The sequence below is a fragment of the Coffea arabica genome, chromosome 3c, assembly GCF_036785885.1.
Source record: "Coffea arabica cultivar ET-39 chromosome 3c, Coffea Arabica ET-39 HiFi, whole genome shotgun sequence".
Taxonomy (NCBI): Eukaryota; Viridiplantae; Streptophyta; class Magnoliopsida; order Gentianales; family Rubiaceae; genus Coffea; species Coffea arabica.
This window is the reverse complement of record NC_092314.1, coordinates 15,479,886-15,503,891: the sequence shown is the minus strand read 5'-3', so window position 1 is coordinate 15,503,891 and position 24,006 is coordinate 15,479,886. Positions and strand designations below refer to the sequence as shown.

At 34.9% G+C, this 24,006-nt stretch overlaps 2 protein-coding genes across 2 annotated transcripts; both read left to right on the top strand.

The window, feature by feature from the left end:
- The first annotated feature begins 7,933 nt into the window (after positions 1 to 7,933).
- On the top strand, positions 7,934 to 14,028 carry LOC113735126 (purine permease 1). Its single transcript, XM_027262085.2, has 2 exons — positions 7,934 to 8,805; positions 13,420 to 14,028. The coding sequence occupies exons 1-2, from the start codon at positions 8,116 to 8,118 to the stop codon at positions 13,777 to 13,779; spliced, it is 1,050 nt and encodes a 349-aa protein (XP_027117886.2). The 5' UTR covers positions 7,934 to 8,115; the 3' UTR covers positions 13,780 to 14,028.
- A 6,230-nt stretch (positions 14,029 to 20,258) lies between these two features.
- LOC113735672 (uncharacterized) lies at positions 20,259 to 22,398 on the top strand. Its single transcript, XM_027262667.2, has 4 exons — positions 20,259 to 20,792; positions 20,874 to 20,920; positions 21,023 to 21,986; positions 22,120 to 22,398. Exons 1-4 carry the CDS (start codon positions 20,259 to 20,261, stop codon positions 22,396 to 22,398), a joined length of 1,824 nt encoding a protein of 607 aa, XP_027118468.1.
- Positions 22,399 to 24,006: the final 1,608 nt, after the last annotated feature.

The following is a 24,006-nucleotide window of genomic DNA, read 5'->3' as shown; positions in this document are numbered from 1 at the left end:
TTCACCACCACTACCTACAAAGCCACCACCACTAGCAACCACTCTCTCGTATTTTTTTTTCCTTCTCTCTATCTTTCCCTCTCTCTCCTCATCCACTCTCTCCCACATCCTTCTTACCTTTCCCCCTTCCCCCTTTCCCTTACCCCGCCCAAACCCCTCCCCTTTCCTTGGCGACCACTAGTCGAACGACGGGGGTAAAAAAAAGAGAAGGAAGGGAAAGGTGGCAATTGGTGATGTCGACAGTGGTGGATGATTGTGTTGTGTGGAAGAAGAAAGAAATTTAGGGTTCACTTTATTTATTATCATTTTTAGTGTATTTGAAATTATTTTTAAAATTTATTATTATAAATTTCACAAATAAAAATAGTTTGCAACAAAACTACAAATCCAAACGGAGCTATGATATTTTCAAACGCAGATGACGACAATGGATCGATTTGTCTTCCTACAATTACTCTTGTAGTAATCAAGAATCAAACTCAACAGTACTGTTCTAGCAGTCAACCGTGGGTACCCCCACAGTTCCGCATGCTTCCATAAGTGATGGATAACGAAAGTCCAAATTAACATAACTTCAAATGTGACGTAGTAGATATGCTCATAGTTACAGGCTTATATGATTGATGGATAACCAACTTCCAGATTTAACATAAATCCATATTCACATTTACTTTAGGAAAGAAATGGAAATTTCCACATTAAACAAGATTTTTATAATTTTGTGCTTTTAAAACTCTATACAAGCACAAAAAAAAAAAAAAGATCAATAGAATCAATGGATTAAACCTTTGAAGTTACCACCTACCTCTGAACTGAAACACTTTCACCCAAAAAAAAAGAAAAAAAAAACTACACGTTCAGAGAAAAAATGAAACCAGATAAACCCAACACATAAAAGATTCCTCGGACTGTATCTTTAAGGTGGACAGTTGATTTTCTCGTCCCATGATTGCAACTATCCATGGCCTACCAGATGCTACTTGTTTCTACCAGAGTCCAACAATAAATGCTGTTTCCGCCTCCTTTGGTATAAAATATTCCTGCCAAATTTCAATCAAGAAAAGTCTAGTTTTGAAAATAAGCCAGGCCTTATCTGCAGTTCTAAAGTTCACCCCAGATGAAGCTCTAAGTCTAGAAGTGGCACCCACAATGACAAAATGCAGCCTTCCAGTCGAACCATGATGACGATCCTTCAACGATTCTGTTCTTTTTTTTTTTTTTGAAGGAATCAACGATTCTGTCTTAAGAAAGAAAGCATCCATTATTTTATGATTCCATTGCATGACTATTTCACCTAGAAATCACTCTTGCATTGTATGTAGGGGTGGCAATTTTCGACACGACCTGAAAACACTACACGAATCTAACACGAAATTAATGGGTTTGGATTGAGGTTTCGAGAATTAGGGTCAGAATCGGGTTGAACCCGAAAAGAAAACATGTCGATTTCGGATCAACCCGTGGTGACCTGATATGACCCGATATGACCCGTTTACGAATTAAAAATAATTTAATAAACATAAAAATAATTTTATCTAACTAAACTAAGTTATTCTTTTTTTCAAAGGCATTAATTACTTAATCCTAAATGAATTTATTTAATTTGTGTGAAGTTGAAATTATTATATTTGAACAAATAATATATTATATTATTTTTTACTTTTATACTGTTTTAATTTATTTTATATTTTGTTTGGGATAAAACACTTTTACGGTGTTTAATTTATTTTAGATTTGATTTGAAATTATTTATTTAAATTTTTATTACTTGATTATGTAATTAGTTTTGTGAGAAATTAATTTTATTAGAAATTACAGTGATAAATTAATAAATTAAAATTAAATTTCGGGTCATTTCGGATCGACCCGCCAACCCGTCAATCTGAAATTTTCGAGTTCGGATCAATATACCTGACCCGCCACGGATTGACGGGTCGGGTTCGGGTCAATAAATTTTCTGACGAATCGGATCAGATCCGACCCGCCAATCTGATTTGGACCGAATTGCCATCCCTAATTGCATGTTAGTAACTTAGCATGCGGTTCAAAGTTAAAACCACCGGAATCGACTCCGCAACTGCAAGGACCAGTCACGTCCATTTCTGGTTTTTCAGTTTTTTAGTATTACAATTAATTCATCGTTAGCGTTGAAAAAAAAAAAAAATCATCGTTAGCGTAAAGCACCCGGTACTATATATATATACACGTGTCATCGACTGAAACATTCGCCTGCCGATATAGAACAACAACATAATATCAAAATATTACCGCTACTAGTTAGAGAGAGTATGTTTTGTTAATTGCTCATTTTACAATCGGGGATCTGTTAAAAAATGCTTCGACTGACGTTACTGTCCTTTTCCAAATCTGAGAAACTCAGACTTTTGTGTAAATAAATCTTAAATTCCCGAACAACCTTCAAAAGCCGACAACTTTTGAAGGTGTCAGGAGACTTATCTACCCAAAACCCCAACCCCCCTATTCGATGTGGGATAAAAAAATCTCACGGGGTGCCCGCTGCAAAGAGATAAAGACCCCCAAGCTAATTTCTGGTACTACCACTTGAAAAACTTTTACCATTGCATTGATAAGTCACACTGGTCAATTCTACCCACAGTAAATCTTTCACGAAAAATAGTAGCAATTCAATAGTCAATAAATAATGATGGCGTGCCTCGTCGCAATTCCAAATCTCTTTTTATTTACATGATTTATATATATATTTTTTGTCGACACATGGATGTCCGGATCAATTCTTACGGGGCCCGACTAATCTCCTGCGGTCCGGATCGACCCGACTCTCCAATTCGGCTCGAACACGTTAAATGCGCGGAGGAATCCAGCGGAGCAGAGAGTCGAACTTGTGATCTCAAGGTTCACTGGTGAGAGACGCTGCCGCTGGACCATTCACGCGAGGGGCATTTACATGATTTATAATCGGATGTTATTTTTCCTTTTTTGACTGTAACTTGGACTTCATGGCAATCGGAAAAAGAATCCGCATCATACAGTGGAAGACTTGAAATGATGGCGGGGACTCCAAGAACATACTCAAACTTTGATCTTTTCAATTCTTGTTTATTCACGAGCATAAGAAATCAGTGACTACCAATCAGTGACTTCTGAAAGAGTAAAAGTTTCTTTAATATATATTTATAGTTTTATACACACACACACACACAAATCATTAATACTAAGTGACATGCTTCCTAATCCGACAAACAAACATAAACCAGTCAAAGTAAAGAGAGCTTCCTCTCATAAGAAAAGGCCAAAGTCGTCTAGTCTCTCTTCTATGGAAGAAATGAAGGAGATTTTGACTAAACGAGTTCTAGAGAGGACGAAGAAAAAATTAGATGGTATTTTTACCAAAATTGTCTTTCGAAAACATTACAAAAGAAGGGGTGCTAATCAGACCATTTAAAAACACGACCAAATAGAACCATCCAAACAAAATCTGCTTTTTGTAAATGCGGATCACGAAAATGGATTGATTTATCTTCAATTCCGACAGTTACCAACTCTTGTAGCAGTAGTCAGGAATCAAACCCAACAGTACTGTTGTAGTAGTCAACAGTAGGTACCCTCACAGTTACCCGCTTACGGAACTGATGGATAACAAAAGTCCAAATTAACAAAACTTCAAATGTGACTGAGGGTGGATAACCAACGTCCAAATTAACATAAACTCAAATTCACATTTACTTTAGGAAAGAAATGGAAATTTCCATGTAAAATGAGGTTTTCTTTTGTATATAATTTGGTGTTCTTAGGACACCATATATGCACACACCCAAAAAATAATAATAATAAAAGATGAATAGAATCAATAGATTAAACCTTTGAAGTTACCACCAAACCAAGGGCGGCAAAAAGAGGGGGCAAAGGGGGGGGGGGCTACTGTCCCCAAATTCTAGGAATTCATACTTTGTCCTTTATAAAGATTTTGAAATTTTTTGTTATATATATTTGGCCATTTGTCCCCTCCAAGTTCAAGAAAGTCATGTTCTTTCCTTTTAAAAGTTTGAGGATTTTCAAAATTTCCTATATAATTAAGCATTTGTTTCTTGGAACTTTTCAAAAAAATTTTACGTCGACTCCAAATTTTATATGTATATATATTTCACTCCCTCAAACTAAATTTTCTAGTTCTGCTACTGACCTACCTCTGAATTTGTTTTTTAAGTGTGAGCTTCTGAACCCCAAAAGCTCATACTTATAATCCCTCTTACTTTACCATCCAACTCAGCCATCTCTTCTCCCCTCCATGTACGAGAACCTCTGAATTGAAACACTTTCATACCAAAAAAAAAAAAAAAAAAATTACACGTTCAAAGAGGAAATAACAGCAGACAAACCCATTCAACAAAACATTTCAAACTTTGTAGACCGTTGATTTTCTACTCCAATGATTGCAACTAGCCATGTCCTAGCGGATGGTAAGTTTTCTACCACAGACCAATAATAAATGCTGTATCCGCGTCCTTTGGTATAAAGTATTCCTGCCAAATTTCCAATCAAGAAAAATCTGGTTTTTAAAATAAGCCAGGCCTTATCTGCAGTTCTAAAGTTCACCCCAAATGAAGCTCTAAGTCTAGAAGTGGCACCCACAATGACAAAATACAGCCTCTCATTCAAACTATGATGAAGATCCTTCAACGATTCTGCCTAGCTAAGATAGTAAGCATCCATTATTTTGTGATTCCATTGCTTCACTAGTTCACCATAACGTTACTCGTTCCATCCTGTTATTAGAGACGTAAGGGAGCAGACAAGTAGACCGCCTTCTGATTTTCAAACTAGGATCCAAACATTATGTGTGATTTTACATACATATATATATAAGAAAACAACTCCAAAAACTAAGTAACATGGTGAGATTGACAAAAACATAATGAGATAAAATTAAAAAAAAATGATGGGATTCCAGAATTCAAATTCTAGAATAGGAGAAATATCTGAAGAACTAGTAACACCACACCCATTTACGATACTCTAGTCCATATACTCAACTTCGGGTAATATATATCCTCTTCAGGTGAAAATTCTACTGAAACCTTTGACGGACTAAGGAACAGCCACGGAAGATTTCGAGAGTTTGAAAGTTGAAAAAAAATTGAAAAGCTAGTTACAGTAGATAAAAGAAGAGCATCCTCAAGATGTAAGACTACCTGGTTCTAGCTGGAACAGTGTTTTTTTTTTTCTTTTTGAATTAGGGTTTTTGGGAAATTTTGGATGGATGTTTAAGAATGGGCTATATTTGGTAGATGTTGTTTATTATTTTTTTTATAACTTGGACTTCATGGTAATTGGACAAAACGCATCATATTGTAGAAATGAGGGTGGGACTTCAAGAACATATTAAAACTTTGATCTTTTCAATTCAAGAACATACCATGTTGGAGTCTTCTGAAAGAGTAAAAGCTTGTGTGTGTGTGTGTGTTTATATATGTATATGTATGTATGTATCTATATAATTAATTTTATATACACTCATATAGAGTATACAATATCACAATTGAATGTATGACATGCGTGCAAATTTTAAATTTCAAATTCCAATTGAAATTAGTTATCATACATCTAATAGTGATAATATATACATTGTCAATATATACAGAATTAATATATACAGATACACATATCTTGTTCATTCAAAAACATAATTAATCAATCTAATTGAGGTGGGTGCTTTGTATTATATACCCATGCTACAAATCATTCCTCCCTCCATCCGTAAAATTTGTCATGTTTGTTACTTTTTCTTGTTCTAAATTAATTGTTATCTTAAAAAAGTCAACTTACCTTTTTAATGAAATTTTATCTTTATCCTTTATATAGCCCACCACTTATTTCTCACAATTATCGATACATAAATAAAAGATAACCAACCACTAAGGATATAAAGGGGAAAGTAAAAGTTATCTTACTACTAACATCATTATACATAAATTACGCGTTCTCTCAAAAACGATAAATTTTATGGGATGAAGGGAATTATACTAAATGCCATGTTTCCTAATACGACAAGCAGCATAAACCAATCAAAGGAAACATATAATTCACCAACAGACAACGAAGTTATCCGGTCCTTTATACACTTTCAAAAGTGGCCCAAACATGACAAATTTGATGGAACAGAGGAAGTAATACTAAGTGACATATTTCCTATAACGACAAGCAACATAAACCAATCAAAAGAAGCAAATGATTCACGACGACACAATGGAGTTATGGGAAGGACCTTTAGAATTCAAAATTGTCCTACTAACTATCTCGCGGATGCTTACTTTTCTCCTTCGTTCCTTTTGATGTGAATTGGAAAAAGCCTATTAGATTGAGTCATGCATAAATTTCCACTCAGTTATACTTTATTGGGTTAAATACCAAAAACCCCCTGTGTGTGTGTGTGGCCTTTTTTTTTTTTTTTGGATGTTTATCTAAAATGTTATTATTGTTATTTTTTAGAAAATGTTGGTGTCTATGCAAACCACCCAGAACATCCTATTTTGCAGAACACTCCCTCCCCCGCCCGGGGGCAGGGACCCCAACACACGCCCACCCACAATGGCAACCTCTGCAGCTCATATCCTATTTAATGCATTTTCTTGGTGTTTTTCAAAATATGCGAGTGTTTTTAGAGTTTCACATAAATGGCGTTTTACCAAAATTATTTTTATAAAACACCCCTAAAATAGGGGTGCCAAACAAACCCCAAACTATTTTAAAAACACTGCCAAACAGAATGATTCTAACAGAATCTTGTTTTTTAAATGAGAATCACTATATATGGATTGATTTATTTTCCTACTTTTACCTACTGTTGTAGTGGGCTCATAATTGCATGTCCATATCATTGATGGATAATCAAAGTCCAAATTAACAACACTTCAAATTCACATTTTACTTTGCGGAAGAGATGGAAATTGCCATACTAAACAAGGTCCTTTTTTAATTTGGTGCCCTTAGGAAACCATATAAGCATATTAAAACAAACGGTGGACCAATTATCAAACCTTTAAAATTACTACCCACTCCAGAATAAGAACACTTCGACAAAAAGATTAAAAAAATCATACTTTTGAAGAGAAAATAACACAAGATCCACATCTTATTTGGAACCCTTAAGACACGCAACAAAAAAAAAAAAAAAAAAAAAAACCCTACAAACAAAACATTTCTTGGGCTTTATCAGACCGTTGATATTCTAATCCTATGATTGCAACTTTCCACGGCCTACCAGATGGTACTTGTTTCTACCGGAGACCAATAAAAAATGTCATCTCCGCCTACTTTGGTATATAAAAAAAATTTCCTGCCGATTTCATTTAAGAAAAATCTTGATTTTTAAAATAAGCCGGGCCTTATCTGCTGTTCTAAAGTTCACGCCATACGAAGCTCTAAATCTGATGGGTGCAAAGACATAATACCCCTTCTGTTGAGATCAAGACAGACTGTGAAGTCTTTATTATCAGTTGCAGGATTTAGAGAAGACCTCTATCCATATCAGAGCAATCCTCCAGGACATTCTTCAATTATCATCTTGGTTTAGGCATGTAGGATTTGTCAAAGTTAGAAGGCAAGAGATAGCAGCCACTCATGACATGGCAAATGCTGCTACACTTTGTGTACAAAAGGCTTTGTAAACGTGGTGATCTATCGCACTGGATGGTATGGTGTAAGGGATTATAAGTAGAAGATTCTGAATTCAAACTCTTTTATTTATAAAAAGAAAAAGGAAAAAAAAGTTCTATCATAATGAAATTATGATTGCTCTCAAAAAAAAATCCTGAAGTGGCACCCACAATGACAAAATACGGCCGGTCAGTCAAACCATGATGAAGATCCTTCAACGATTTTGTCTAAGATAGAAAGCACTCATTATTTTATGATTCCATTGCATCACTAATCAACCTATAAATTACTCCTTCCATCCTGTTATTAGTATCATGTTTCTTTTATACTTTTGTGTCTTAAAATAATAGTCACCAGCCAAAAATGACATAAAATTTTAATTGCTGTCAGCTTTTGCCATTTTCAAATCCAAAACGATAGAAACAAAAACCTCAAGAACTTTAGATAAAGACCCTGCAAGCTCAAGCCAACAACAACACCATGAGAAAAATCCTGCTTGTTATCAACTGTATCATTCTAGCCATAGGTAACTGCGGTTCCCCTCTTCTTACCCGTCTATACTTCGTCAAAGGAGGGCAAAGAATATGGCTACCCAGCTGCATACAGACAGCTGCATGGCCTATTATTTTCATTCCCCTCCTAATCTCTTATTTTCACCGCCAGAAAACTGATCCACGGCCCGAAGACTCCAAGCTAATTATAATGAAATACCCTGTTTTCATCGCTACTGCCGTCATCGGCCTCCTCACCGGCTTAGACAACTACTTGTATGCCTACGGGATTGCAAGGCTTCCGGTGTCAACCGCCGCAATCATCATTGCTGCACAGCTTGTTTTCGTTGCTTTCTTTGCCTTCCTTCTTGTTAAACAGAAGTTTACAGCTTATTCTGTCAATGCCGTCATCTTGTTGACAGTGGGATCGGGCGTTTTGGGCTTGCATACGAGCAGTGATCGGCCGAAGGGAGAGTCGAATAAGCTGTATGTTTTAGGATTCATCATGACGCTGGCGGCTGCAGCTTTGTACGGGTTGATCTTGCCAATGGTGGAGCTGATGTATATGAAGGCGAGGCAGGCGATTACGTATTCTTTGGTGCTGGAAATTCAGCTGATTATGTGTTTCTTCGCCACTGTTTTCTGCACCGTTGGGATGCTCATAAACAAGGACTTTCAGGTTTGTCTGTTCTTGGACTGTGAAGATATTATAAAAGTATAATTGGACACTTTTGCTTGCAATTATTATTGGTTGGTTCTATCATGTTTTTTATTTTTCAAAGGATAAATTACCTTTTACCACCTTCTGCTTTGTTTCTTTACAACATAACTCTCATGATTTGGATTAAAGTATTCCAATTAGTTTTTCGTTAAAATTAATAATCAATATTAAACAGTTAAAGTTAATCTAATAAATTAACAAATTCACCCTTTCACTACTCTTTTCTTTTTTTCTTTTCTTTCTCTCTCTCTCTCTCTCTCTCTCTCTCTCTCTCTTTTTATTGTAGAAGAGAAGAGATGATTTTGAAAACCTATACTTTGGGCTATATTATCTTAATTTTCTCCAAATACAAAAAGATGGAAGGGAAATAATAAATAAATAAATAAATAAGAAACAAAAAGGATGGAAGGAAAATATAAACCAAATAAATAAGAAACAGAAAATATCAAATCCTTTTTTGACTACAGATCTCTATTGTTTATTTTAATTTCTTCTTTTTTAAGTTTGGAGGGAAAAAAAGAAGTAATGAAAGGGTAAATTTTGTCAATTATTAGTTTAACTTGGACTTTTTACAATTAACCAGTAATTTTAATGAGAAAACTAACAATGATACTTTAACCCAAATCATTAGAGAGTTGAATATAGGTTTTTAAATTTTAGGAGGATCATGTTATAAAACACCCAAACCACAGGGTGATAAAAAAGTAATTTATACTTTTCAAAATAAGATTCACACTTTAAAAGTCATTACAATGTTAAAAATAGGGCAGAAATGAAAAAAAGAAAAAAAATTCAAATTTCTAAAAGTTCCAAAATGAAAATAGAAGAAAATTAAATTTCTATAATTTGATGCTACATATTATGAAAATTTGATAAGCCCTATGCAAATTGGGTTTAGCTAATGATATTTAATCGGAATCCGTTAAGAGAGCTTTCAATTATTAAATTATTATGAAACTTAAGTTATATACAAAATTGGGTTTAAATTTGATATTTAATAACTGTCCACTAGGCAAGTACAAGAAAAATAAATGTAAATTGACAAAAGCTATATTAGATTTGAATAACGAGAAGAGATGGAAGTACCAAAATAATATATACAAGGAAACATGCCTCACGCTAAATAACGCATCAGCTTTGACTTCGTTTTGGCCGGCATTGGTATCTTGATTAGGGTTGATTTAGTCAAAATAGTTTTGGCACGGTTGGAGCACAAAATATTTTTACCTTCCTAGGTTCATTTCCATTTTCCAAACATGTTGGAAAAGAAAATTAAAAAGTTTCAATGGGATGCCATTTCTTTTATTAGAAAACCATACCACAGCACAAAAGAAAAACAGATAAATATTCATAATCAAAATAGAAGACATGGGACAGGTAAAGTTGTGATTTGGTACAATTGAATCCGGTTGTTGTATTTCTTGACGTGATGTACACTAAACTTTCACAAACTATTGTATAATTTGTAAAATTTGTTGTACACAAATGAACTTGACAAAGAGAAAAAGTGAGTTTACATGTATAATCACATAATATAAATGTACACCGACATATGTAACAAATATAGCGATCGTATAAAATCACACGTAACACAACTGTACCTGCTTTTCATCCGATATTTCGCCATCTCGTTAATTTTGCAAAAGTATTTTTAAAAGATTCTTTGATGCACTCTAACTATTGTTTTATCATGTAGAATATTTTTAAAATAATTTTTCCCCAAATTATTGTTCAAAATTGCAACTCAAAGGCAGCCTTAGCTTTTCAACTTAAGATTCTGAGATAAGCATAACATTAAGGGTGAGTTATGTACTTAGTACTAAATCATTGCATTGTCAACTTTGAAGACAGAGACCGTTTGACATCAGAAAAGCGAAACGGCAAATGGAGTTAGGTTTAAGATTAAGATTAATCACCACAAAAATAAGTGGCCTCTCTCTCTTTAGTCTTTAATATCATCTGTATGACCCAATCGCTATGAAATCTCGTGTCGTGAAATTAATGTGGAAAACTGCGTCTGAGATGTCGAGAATCCATACAACTCTTATTCTGGGACCTGGGAATGGGACATTTATCAGTGACAATCTCTCGAAATTATTTTTTGTTTTTATTTAATTTACAGATTAAAATTTAAATATGTCATTAGTTGGCGTTTTTAAATGTGGATACAATTTACTTGGCTGACACAATTTTTCACACCACGTACAGATTTACTTAGAAGTGAAATATTATTGATAGTCCATTTTTTTTTTGTTAATGTCACTCTATTTTCTTTATGTGCTTTCTTTTTTTTTTTTTTTTAAATGAAGATATAGAGTGTCATTAACAGTGTTTCACTGATAATTTACACATAATGTACTGTTAAATGCGATAGTGTGTTATATTTTAGTAAGCATCGTCTGGAATAACTCCGTCCACAAATTTTAAATCAATTTCACCTCTTATTAATAGGTGTACTAAATGCTATTCTTTTTGGGTTGTTGTTGTTATTATTGTTATTATTACAATACGAGAGGGATGGAAGAAGCACAAAGAAGGAACAAAAATTATGAGAACTAAATGTTTATGAGAAATTATTCTAAATCAAGACATGAGAGGGCTCAATAGCTTGACTATAAGTTTAACTTTCACAATCTGATGTTACGTTTATCAGTACCTAACATATTTCAACAATAACGGCTATTGAATCTTCAAAGGAAAAGAAATTGAAAAAAAAAAATCTAGGCCTCACTTTCACTAGCACAAACCTCCACCTAAACAATGCCTAGGGTATACATTTCTAAATTGATATAGAATACAAGATTGCACTGATTTTTGTTGAATCTAAGCGCAGAATAAGTAACTATTAAAATATCAAGTATATAATAATTTAATAACAAATAAATTACAAGTATAAAAGATAAACGACATACAAAATTTAACGTGATTCGATTTCATCATTAATCCTACGTCCACAGAAGAAGACTTGTTCTTTATTATGAGAGAATAAAATTCATACAAGAATATAACTTGAATTCAAACTCAATCCTAGTATAATTTCTCTCATCTCTCAAGAACACTCTCTCACTCATATATAAGGTTACATATCGCCCTTTGTATATCACTTTGTAGAATGCCAATCCACACCTACTTATAAGTTAGATTATTTCGCCAACACCTGAGTAATAATAAGGAATAATTGCTAATTCCTAAACTTATATAGAATAGGAAATAACTCCTAATTTCTGTACTTATATAAATAGGAAATTTCTTGACTACTATTTTAAGTAACTAAAATAATTAAGAAACTAATTACTTCCATACAAAACAAGGAACCCACCTAAAAGAAATTAAACCAATTTTCTAATAATTTTTAGTTTTTTGAGTCCATTGTCAAAGTACACTTGAATATGATTGAATTGATAGGCATATCGAAAAAGGATAGCCTCCACATATTAATTAGAGAAACTTTCAGTTTAAGCTTTTCCCCTAATTTTATCAAATACCTTCCTACTTTTGGCCCCTATAAAATAAAACAGGTGATTTCTTCAAGTCCAAGAGATAGAGACTCCAGTTATACTCATTTTGTACTCAATTGACACCAAAAAAAAAAAAAACCACTTAAAAAAAAAACGATTTGAACCACTTCACACCAAAAGAAATGCAAAGGAAACCAAAAGGAAAACCACTTCAAACATAGTGATAAAAAGGCAATTTAAGAGTGTTAATTCTTATAGCCCACTTTCGGGTTTTTGCAAACTAACCATTTTATGGGGAATACATGTACACACCATTGATCATTAGAAAGGTTAGTAAAGAAATGTTGGAGAGGGTAATAGTGTTGTCCTTGAAATGTGTATGTTGTTATGTGTGTTCTCGATCTGCCACTTAGTCTATTTGTACATCTTTAACATGTCAGTACTCCAAATATTAGGAATTATTGCATTCATCGGTTAGAAATCTTCACCAAGTTTTCTTGTATGCAAAAACGCAAATGAATTTAGTATCAAAAGGCGCATGTATATAAAGGAAAAACAACCCTTCAATTGAACAAAGCAGAAACATAAAAGTCTTATGAAGATATTAATTTATAGCTTATTGTTTATTTATATTTTGGCTTGCTCTGTATTCTTATTCTCTTATCCTTTTTTATTATATTTGTTTCCTCTTCTTTGTTGTTCTCAATTATTGTTCGCTATGTACCTTTTTTGTTTCTTTTTATCTTATAAGATTACCAGTAATATGGGAGGAATAAAATTAACATATTAAACCGCAAACAGTGAAAATTACAGTTCATTACTACTAGAAACTAACCTGCAAATAATATACAAAAAAATATTTACACCACAAATAGTATTTATTTGACTTCAAATTGTGATAAACTTTTAATTTGTGAATTTCATATGCATCAATATCAGTTTTGCTTACAAAAGCAAATTTGCCAAAATGATACGGTTTGTGTTACAAAGCCTTACCGTTTTGGCCCTTATGCTTTTGCGTTTTTTTTTTTTTGTTGGTCAATTTGAACTCAGCCCTATTCAATTTCTTTCTAAAACCGGACCTTGCTAATATGAATGCTGTAGCAATTTCCAGGCCATTTCTAGGGAGGCAAAAGCATATGAACTTGGAGAAATGAAATACTACGTTGTGCTTGTTTCTGGTGCCATTGTTTCGCAATGCTTCTTCTTGGGTGCCATTGGAGTCATCTTTTGTGCTTCATCATTGGTATCTGGCATTATAATAGCCGTTTCGCTTCCAGTCACAGAACTCTTAGCTGTCATTTTCTTCAACGAAAAATTCCAAGCAGAAAAGGGTGTTGCTCTTTTCCTTTCTCTCTGGGGATTTATTTCGTATTTCTATGGCGACATTAAGAAAAACAGATCGAAGGAAGAGAAAAGTGATCAGAAGAATCCATCTCAAGCAACAGAAATGACTCCAGTTGCTGCCCCATGAAAAAGTTAAAGCTCTATGTATCCTCAACATAGGTAAGCATGTCAAGGAATAGGAGGAAAAGCTACAAGCTTGCCATTTTATGGGTCAGTAAATTTTGGTGCTGCCCTGCTCAAGAAATTATTCCATGAAGATGATGAAAGTTAACTGAGATTGTGACTTGGATTATAGCTTTGTATCAATGGATCAATGGATTTATAGTTTTTGTATGATTGTGTGATTATAGAAATGATTCTCTGCTAGAGTTCCATATTTTTGACTTTGAATTTATTAACATCATTCCTAACGCAAAAAAAAAACCTAGTTTTTAATTGAAAAATAGGGTAGTTATAAAAATTGTCATTTTGAGAATTATAGACATTTCCCAACTATTCAATGTATTTTAAAATGATTAAACTATTTGTTTAATCTCTCGAATCTATCACTATTTTCTCACCATTATTCCGAAAATTCAAGTATATCAACCCCCATTTAAAGTCTCACGTAGTTTCCTGAAATGTCAAATGATAGAAAGTATAAAAAGGTGATGCTGAAATTGTTTATGGTAATTGAATTTAAGTGACTATTAGGATGCTTAATTTGGCTCCTTTCCATTGTTATTTGGAAGGATTTTCTTTGCCGGATTATTAGAGTTGTCTCAATCTTCTAGCCTAAGGCCATAAACTTGATCAAATTTTAAATTCTGCAATTGCCTACTAACTCTACACTAAACAGAATAAACACCATGGGGGCAGTGATGGATCGGATGATTTTGGAAGAAGGAATATAAGCGAGAACTTTTGGATTCGTACCCTCTCACTCACACAATAAATAAATAAACACTCGCAATCAGGTGATGGAGGAAATGAAGAAAAAAGCTCTAATATTAAGTTACATGAATAAACAAATATTATAACAAAAGAATTCCACGTTGTGGAAAAAGCTTCTCTTTATAAGCCTCCTTTTGCAAATACATTATAGACTATAACTATATTTTCTGAATTAAATTCTTTATTATTCAGATTTAAATCCAATTGCCCACAGAAATTAAAGAAAGATCGACAACAAATCCTTTTCTTACCTTTTTCTTTTTATGACCGAATTTAGCCAATACAGCCATTACTGATGGTCTTTCAACTTAAACTCACAAAAATGTCACATTTGTTGACGTCCAAATCCACCTCCTTTTCCAGTCCGCCACGGGTCACTTGCTGAAATTATTTTCATATGGCTTTTCTGCCAAAACAGTTATATGGACAATACAGGAATCATTTTTTTCCAGACAATTTTATTAAACACAGAATTCTTTGCTCCTTTCATGCTTCTTTTAAACACATATTGAAGAAAATTTGAAAATAGTACCACTAAGGAAAATTCAACAGAAGAAATTTTTTCAGCAATCTATAATACGCAAATATCCTCGTATGATAAAGTAAATAATCAACCACAAAAGACTAATTTGTATAGCCCTTTCTTTTCACAACAGCAATTAACCAATATTCTATAAATAAATTTGCCTAATGTATCGGCTAATAATTCTCACAATTGGAACTCCTATCAGTAGAAAAACCAATCTGTCACAATTACTATAGCGTTCTATGCAATACACTGAATCAACACAAATATATACAAATACAAAAAATAGTGCCCAATCTCATATATTAAAAAAAATATTGATCTTCATGTTAATTAATCTTCAAAATATTTCCTTACTATTTAATAACAAAATATTAACATAATCGCACATAATCAAGGACACTATAATAAGCATAAAACCACGCGTAGCACGGTTTACCAGCCTCCTAGTTTTTAAAACAATGAATTTGGTCCTGTGCATATAAAAAATGCACCATTTTCATACCAAAACTTAGCTTTCCTTACATTTTCACCTCAAACGACTAAAACAAGTATGTCAAAATATCATGAATAAATGTAAAATTCATGAACTGCTCGTAAAAAAAAAATACTGTAAGTATGATTTGAAGATAAATTTAGAGCAAACTGCCATATTTTTTTAAAATTTTTTTGCTTCAGTAGGAAAGGTGTCACATCCCTAGCCCGCACGTGCCAATTACGCGACATCCGCCATATCCTCAAGTCCCGCTCAAGAATGCAAGATCACATTGAATTAGAATAAAACTTAGAAAGTGCTGAATAGAATAACTAAATATAGTGCAGTATAAATCTCAAATGGGAGGTATATGTAATAAATTCATACATTTATTTTCTAGACGAAACAACGTGGAAAACATTAAATAAGACTAATAGTCAAAAGAAGCTAGATTGCTAATTTCTGTCGACTTAGGGCTAATAAAAATCATCCTTAGGGTTTTCAATGTAAACCAACTCATACTCTTCAAAATCTGCAAAAGTGGTAAAAAATGGGTTAAACAATAAATCGCTCAATAGGTTGCGTCTACCCTTCTATTGGACCATGCAACTATAGCTTACATATACATACATACATATATATATATATATCAAATTATTTGCACACAATTCACATATATAATTATTGAAAATACATTTTTCTTAAGACAGTTAATAATAATGAGTGACACAACAACTTGTAAACATCTTATAGATATAACCATACATGAAAGTCGTATAGTCATAAATCATTTCATATTGGCTCATAACAAGTACATGCAATGACTGGTTTTTGAGTACTCAACCTAGAAGTTAAATCCCTTCTAGGTAGGTGATCAATAAGTTTTATGACTATCGATTAGTTTCATTACATATATAGGTCAATCGGCCGGACTCTGTGAGAGCCCCAAAATTTTCATGTCCTATTTAAAATTTAATGCATATTTCATTTTCTTTTATTATTGATTTACATTTTTAATTACTTCTATTCATTAACAAATAAACCGGTAATACCTTAGGAAATTGTATCACTTATACCATTAAACATTAGTTTTAGTTAGAATTTGTTGTTGTAAAAAAAAAAAAAACAACAAACAACAGTAAACAAGACAACGTGCAATGTGGAGGCACTTGTCCTCATTAGCTAGCCAAGTAACATGCAAGTGTAGTTTTGATCGGTCAAGAGGCAATAAGTACAAGCTCTTTTCCTTAGTTCAGCCACCCGAGAGACATTAAGAGGAAAAAGGAGGGAAAGACCTAAAAAAAAGAGAGAGAGAGAAACAAAAACAACAACCAGGAACTCATTTTTGGCCTCCTTCAACCGTGAGAACCAGCCACAAAGCAAGAAGGAATGCAGTCTATCGAGCTAAGAATTGGAGAGAGAAATCAGAATTTTATTTTCCTAACTTAAAGCCATAAGAACCAGAGGTAAACTACTATCTTCCTCTTCCATTTCTTTTACGTTTAGCTAGTAGTCTTTTAGATTGAGTTAGAACCAAGTAAAAAAAGAAAACTTTCTGGAAAACAAAGGTTGTCAAAGCTGGAAATGTTCGTTTGAAGCTGTTATGTGATACTTGATGAGCTAATCAGTAATTTTCCAGTTGTGTCTTCTAGTGCATGTCTTATATACTTTTTCTGGACACATATCTTGACATGCACGCAATTTACACTGTCAAATAAGGCCTGTTAAGATGAGATTATGATGAACTGTTGGCTGGAGTTCTTGTTATAGGTTTGTTAAGAGGTTTTGTTTGAACCTAGTTAAGATTTATTTTTAGCAACATCCGTCGTCTTAATCTGATCATGCACATGAGATTTGGAGTGTTAAAAGCAAGAAAAGATGAACTTCTAAAGTAACACCAAAACTAGAATACCAAGACAGCAAATTTGGAGAAAGAAACGCTGCAACTTTGGTCTTGTTCTTTGAAAACTTTGGTAGATTGTAACTGGATCGGAATTCATGTTTTAGGCCTGTGTAACATTTATAGGCTGATGCATGTGAAGTTTTACGGTGAAAACCTTAACCTTTGTGGCTGGAATTCTTATTTGGAAGACTGCATAGCTGCTGGAAAATTTCCAGCTTAACCGATGATGCATTCTTTGGTTTTGAATGGGTATTTTGGTGGAAATTGGCTGGAAGACTATGTTATGTACTTTGTGTATGCTGTACTCATGGCTGTATGCTAGTTTGCCTTGGTGAAATTTCTTAAAAATTTTTGTTAGTTTCAAAGCTGCATGCCCTCACTCCAATGTTCATATGATTGCATGTTGGATTTGGTTGATAACTTGGAAGTTTGAATGAAAACTTTGAGAGAAAATATGCTGAAATTGCTGATTTAAAGCCGTGAGGGTGACTCTGCTTATTTTCCAATGGGAAAAGAGTCCCAATGGCCCTCTAACTCTTACTCAGGTAAAGTTTTGGCCCTCCAACAATTAAAGAAACGATTTTGGCCCTCGATCTAACAAAATGGCATATTCGTGGCCCTTCTGTCAAATCCAGCAGTTAACTATGATGGGAAGCTTCATCTCGTGAGATGCACGCACAAATATGAAGGGCACTATAGTCTCTTGGCCAAGACAGAGTAAAAACAGTTTCACCAACCATTTTCCCTCCAACAATTTCACCCCCTTTGCTGTAAAACCCTAGTGCGACTTAAATCAGAGTGTTCAATTCGGACGCTGAAGCAAAAGTGGTAATTGCCGGCGTGGGAGGGGTTGTAAAGGCAGAAATGGAGTGGCGAATAAGGAGGAAGGATGACTACTTTGATCCGTACCTTGTTTACGGTAATTGAAATTGTTGTTTACTAACCCTTTTGGGTTTAATATTTGTTTATATGTTTGGGCAATGTGTACTGGAACTTATTTGTTTAGTATATGCATGTGTAATGGGACTTATTTGTGTATATGTTTGGGTAATGGTGATGTTGGGAGGCTAAGTGGTCCAGTTTGTGGTCCTACTTTGTTTGTTGTAAATTGATAATGTCGGACAAAGGAGGTTATTTTGAAAGTGATGTATTTTAATGGCTGAAAAGGGACACTTTATTTGTTTAGGATCTTTTTTTTTTTTGCCGAATACTAACCAATTCAGTATTTCATTTGTCAGCCTCTGTTTGTTTTTTGTTGACTATTTTATCCTAATTGCTATTGTAGAGACCGATTCTGAATGGTTTACTATTAGGATGCATCATGGGGGTAGAATTATGTGGGAACAGTATGTCTGGTATGCTAATGGAGAGGTGGACTATGTAGATGTTTGTAATGCCGAAAGAATGTTAATCATTGAACTAAATAAAATGGTGGGGAGAATGGGACATCGTAACGCTGCTATAATGTACTACTACCTTGAACCAAATAAGGATCTAACAAATGGTTTAAGAGAGTTATGTACCGATGATGACGTTATCAAGTTTTGTGGTTGGACTTATAAGTACAAGGTAATGGAAGTCTATTGCAACCATCTAACAGCTGAAGAAATTAATAGTTGCAAGTCTCCCATAGTGATCCAACCAGCAGAGAAGAAGAAAAGTGGTGTTTTGATAGAAGAGTTGGATGAGGAGGGTAGTGTAGTAGAAGAATCTTTTTCTCACCTAGTTCCTAAGAGGAGGCTGTTCATTAGAGGGTCAACTGGAGGACAGAGTCGAAGTAGAAGAACAGCAAAGAGCCAGCACATTGGTGAGCAAAGTGGTGATGCACAACAGGAACATGAAGGGTCCTCAAGTGAGCAGCAACAGGAGCAGCAAACTGAGCAACATGAAGGGTCCTTAAGTGAGCAGCAACTTGAGCAGCAACATGAGCAACAACCTGAGCTGTAGCATGTAGGTTCTTCAATTGGAGGACCTTCACAGCAGGGAGGAGATGCAGCACAAGAAGGATTGAGGTGTGAACAGCCTAATGAAGATAAAGGAAATGGAGGAGATGATGAAGATTCTGGATCAGAAAATGAATGTGACAAATTCAGTGGTGATGTAGAATACTGTAGAGATGAGGATCTTCTTGGTGATTTGACATTGCAGCCAACTCAGTGTAGAAGCACATTAGAAGAGGTGCAAAGTGGAGGACCTTCACAGCATGAAGAAGAAGCAACTGAGTAGGCTACTACTCAACAACCTGAAACACAACAGTCCTCAGAACAACAGCAAGCACAACAGAAAAAAAAAACAAGTAAGGTGAAGAAGAAAAACAAAACAGCAGCAGCAGACCAGAGATTCTACACCTGAAGCAGATGCATTGGCAGAAGATACAATCCCAGATCATCTAAGAAGTGATGTTGGTTCATCAGAGGAAGATGAAGAACCTGAGCAGTATGCTGGTAGGTATAAAGATTTTTCTTGGAAAAAATTTAGGATTGATACAAGGTTCGAGTTGGGTTTGAAATTCGAATCAAGAGCCCAATTCAAAGCTGCTATCCAAGAATATGGAATTAAGATGGGAAAACCAGTGTACACAAAGAAGAATGAACCAAAGAGGGTGAGAGCCAGTTGTAAAGATCCATGTCCATGGTATGTGTTTGCATCAGTTGAAAAGGCACTTGGCACAACAGATTTGGTGGTGAAGACAATGTATGACAAGCATGAAAACTGTAATCATGCCTAGAAAAAAAAAATTTGAAGGCCAATTGGTTGTCAAATAGATATATGGAGAGAATTAGATCTAATATTCGCATGCCAACTCGGGAGATTAGGCAAACAGTGCATGAGGAGTACCAAACCCAAATTTCTAAATGGATGGCTTCTAATGCGAGAAAATTGGCTCTGAAAATGATACAGGGGTCGGCCGAAGCACAATATAAGAAACTTTGGGAGTATTGTGTTGAGATAAAGAAGACACATGAAGGGAGTACAATGGAGATAATGTTTACTCCATTTAGAGAATCAGGGGGTAATCCTAAATTCATGAGGTTATACTGCTGTTTAGCCCCATTGAAGAAGGGATTCAAGAATGGCTGTAGGCCAATAATAGGCCTAGATGGTTGCCATCTAAAGGGGGTTTATAGAGGACAGTTACTAACTGCCATTGCTGCAGACCCGAATAATGGATGGTGGCCTATTGCCTGGGCTGTTGTGGAGAGAGAAGCAACTGAGCAGTGGACTTGGTTTCTCAAATATTTAAGTGAGGACTTGGAAATCGAAAATCAGTGCCACTATACCTTTATATCAGATCAGCAAAAGGTATGATATAAAACTTTGAAATTCAAAATTTGATTCAAATGATGGTAGAAACTAACAGTCTATATCATGATTTCATTTTAGGGGCTAGACAGGGCACTTAGTGAAGTTCTGCCTGGATGTGAGCACAGGTATTTTGTTATCCTTTAAAACTAAGAAATTTTTATCAAGTTTTTTTTCCACTGAAGTTTTGCAATTGTTTAACAATGACTTAAATAACTTTGTAAAAACAGGTACTGTGTCCAACATATGTATCGCAATTTCAAGAAAAAACATCCTGGTTTGGCTCTTAAAGACAGGATATGGAACATAGCATGTTGCACAACAGTGGAAATGTACGGCAAAGCTATGGAAGAACTTCAAACTTTTGATAAGGATGCATATGAATGGGTCAAGAAAGCTCCTTATCCTCGACATTGGTGCAAAGCATATTTTCCAACTCACGTCAAAAGTGATATGATAGTGAATAACCTATGCGAGTCCTTCAATGCCCATATTAAAGATGCAAGGGACCAACCTATCATCACAATGTTGGAAATTATAAGGGAATATCTTATGGAGAGGATCCAAAGAAGACGCGCTGCAATGGAGAAATGCAAGGGCTCTACTGGACCTTTAATTAATGAGATTGTTCAGACTAGAGTCAAGCATTCAAGTCAGTGGATGCCCATTTGGAATGCACTGCATGGCTATCAAGTCAAAGGTCCAAGAGGGGCCCAATTTGCAGTAGATATGCAAAAAAAATATTGTACTTGCAGATTATGGGAGGTTAGTGGAATTCCCTGCTGTCATGCAATTGCTGCTATCTTCATGCGAGAAGAGGATCCTTACTCTTATATGGATCGTTGTTATAGCAGAGGCCTCTTCTTCCAGATTTATGAGAATGTTTTGCAACCAATTAGTGGCGAGGATCATTGGCCCTCATCCACCATGCCTGTGTTGGATCCACCAATACCAGTTACTCAACCTGGTAGGCCTAAAAAGGCTAGGAGAAGGGATGTGACTGAGGGGAGAGATCATGGTAGAATGTTGAGGAGGAGAGTTGTCATTCATTGTAGAAAATGCGGTGAGGTTGGTCATAACGCAGCTACGTGCAAGAAGCCTTCCAATGAAGAAGCACAACAAGGTTCTAACCAGTCATCCGAAGCTCAACCGAATAATCAGCAGAGGCAGCAATCAGTAGAAAAAGATAGGACAGTAAGTGCATGCAATTGCTATTAATTTTTCACTATTTTACATCCGTCATGTACTTATTTGTGTCATTTACAATTTTGATAAGAATAAGGAACCATGTCAGTCTTCTCAAAATGTGCAACAACAAATGCAACAGGCTAACGATGAAACTGGACAGCAACATCCACAACAGAGCCAACAACATCATCATTCGCAGCGAAGAAAAAACTCAGCTACAAAACTACTTACTGATGCCGAAAAAGGAGCTATCAATGCGAACTATGCTTATTTGGGTAAAGAACCCCCATTCACAGTTGGAAACTGGAGGGGGAGATGGAGTGGAAGAGGCAGAGGCAGAGCAAGAGGAAGAGGAAGAGGAAGACAAGGTGAAAGAGAAATGAGAGGAACAGTCACTGGAAGAGGAACTCAGCCATGATAGCCTTATTTCTGTTTGACAAACTCTTTTTGTCTTATCCTGTGTAAACTGATTATGACAATTCATTTTGTGTCTAGCAGTTCTTCTCTGTTTTTTTTGTCTAGCAGTTGTTTGTTGGTAACATGCTGATTCTGCTTTGTATTATAGCAGTTCCTTTTGATACTCATTGACAAGTGATTAATATGATGTATACATCATGGCTTTATGTACTCCTTCTTACACCATTATTATGCCTTCTTTCTAAGCACAATACCAAACCAATTCATTGAGTCGAACAAATGAACTTCAGCACTTTTATTTAATAAAAAGAGATGAGCAGATATTTCATTAGAACCAGCACAAACACAGATTTGATTACAAGGTTTCCGGATACATCATACAACTACAAATCAAAAATTTACATTAAAAGGAACAATTTGGATCATCTTCTTCCCCTGCAAACTTCAACTTGGTAAGGGCCAGGTGTTTGCAAGCACCTTGTATTTGTCGAAAACTGACAAGGTTTCCCATTTTTTGGCCCCAACTCATCAAAATTAAAAAAATCAATATCCATGTTAAAAAAAGCAATTTCACTAGCAACTTATTAACCCATTTTTTGCTGCGAATGTCTTTCTACAATTCTTTAACTTTTTCCTTCAATTTTGTTACCTTTCTTTCATTTCTTCTTGCTATTTCTTCATATTCATCTCTGTCCTTTTCAGTTGCATTAATCTTTCGAAGAAGGCCAGGTATAATTTCTGTATCCCATCGGCACATCTCCTCATCGATCCATGCCCAATATCCGCAGCAACCTTCAACGCACACAGCAAACCTTCGTCCAGGATTTTTTGAAGTCCATGAAGTAATCACTCTAGTCTCTTTCTCACATCTGCACACCGGTAGAGGGGAACTGCTCATTCTTCGCATTTTCAGCTCCAACTTTGAATTGCTGCAGACTTTGTTGCTCTAACTTAAGGTAAGAGAAGAAGCTACCTTTTTACTCTCTCTTTGTTTGGTCAACCATCCTTAAGAGACTATAGTGCCCTTCATATTTGTGCGCGCATCTCACGAGATGAAGCTTCCCGTCATAGTTAACTGCTGGATTTGACAGAAGGGTCACGAATATGCCATTTTGTTAGATCGAGGGCCAAAACCGTTTCTTTAATTGTTGGAGGGCCAAAACTTTACCTGAGTAAGAGTTAGAGGGCCATTGGGACTCTTTTCCCTTTTCCAATTGATTACTGTGTTGTGAATTGAACTTGTGCAAATATTGGTCAACAATACCCTATAATCTTCCATTTTTCCCTGTATTATATGCTTACCCTGTCTAGAGCAAGAAACCGTGATTTTTAGGGAAAGAAACTAGAGTTGGTTAGGTACTTGAATCTGTTTAGACTAATTGGAATGGGTGAGGATGTCAAACTATTTTATAAACTTTTCCTGGAAATTTTGACCAAACTTTGAGCTTAGAACAACCTATAAGTGTGATGGTAAAATACATGTTGAATTTAAGTAGATTTAAGCGAAGAAGTAATGAACTTTAGATGGAAAATGATAAGTGACTAATTTACGTAATAATTGTATAATATTTTATATTATTTTTAGTCACTTTAGTTATATTATTGGAAG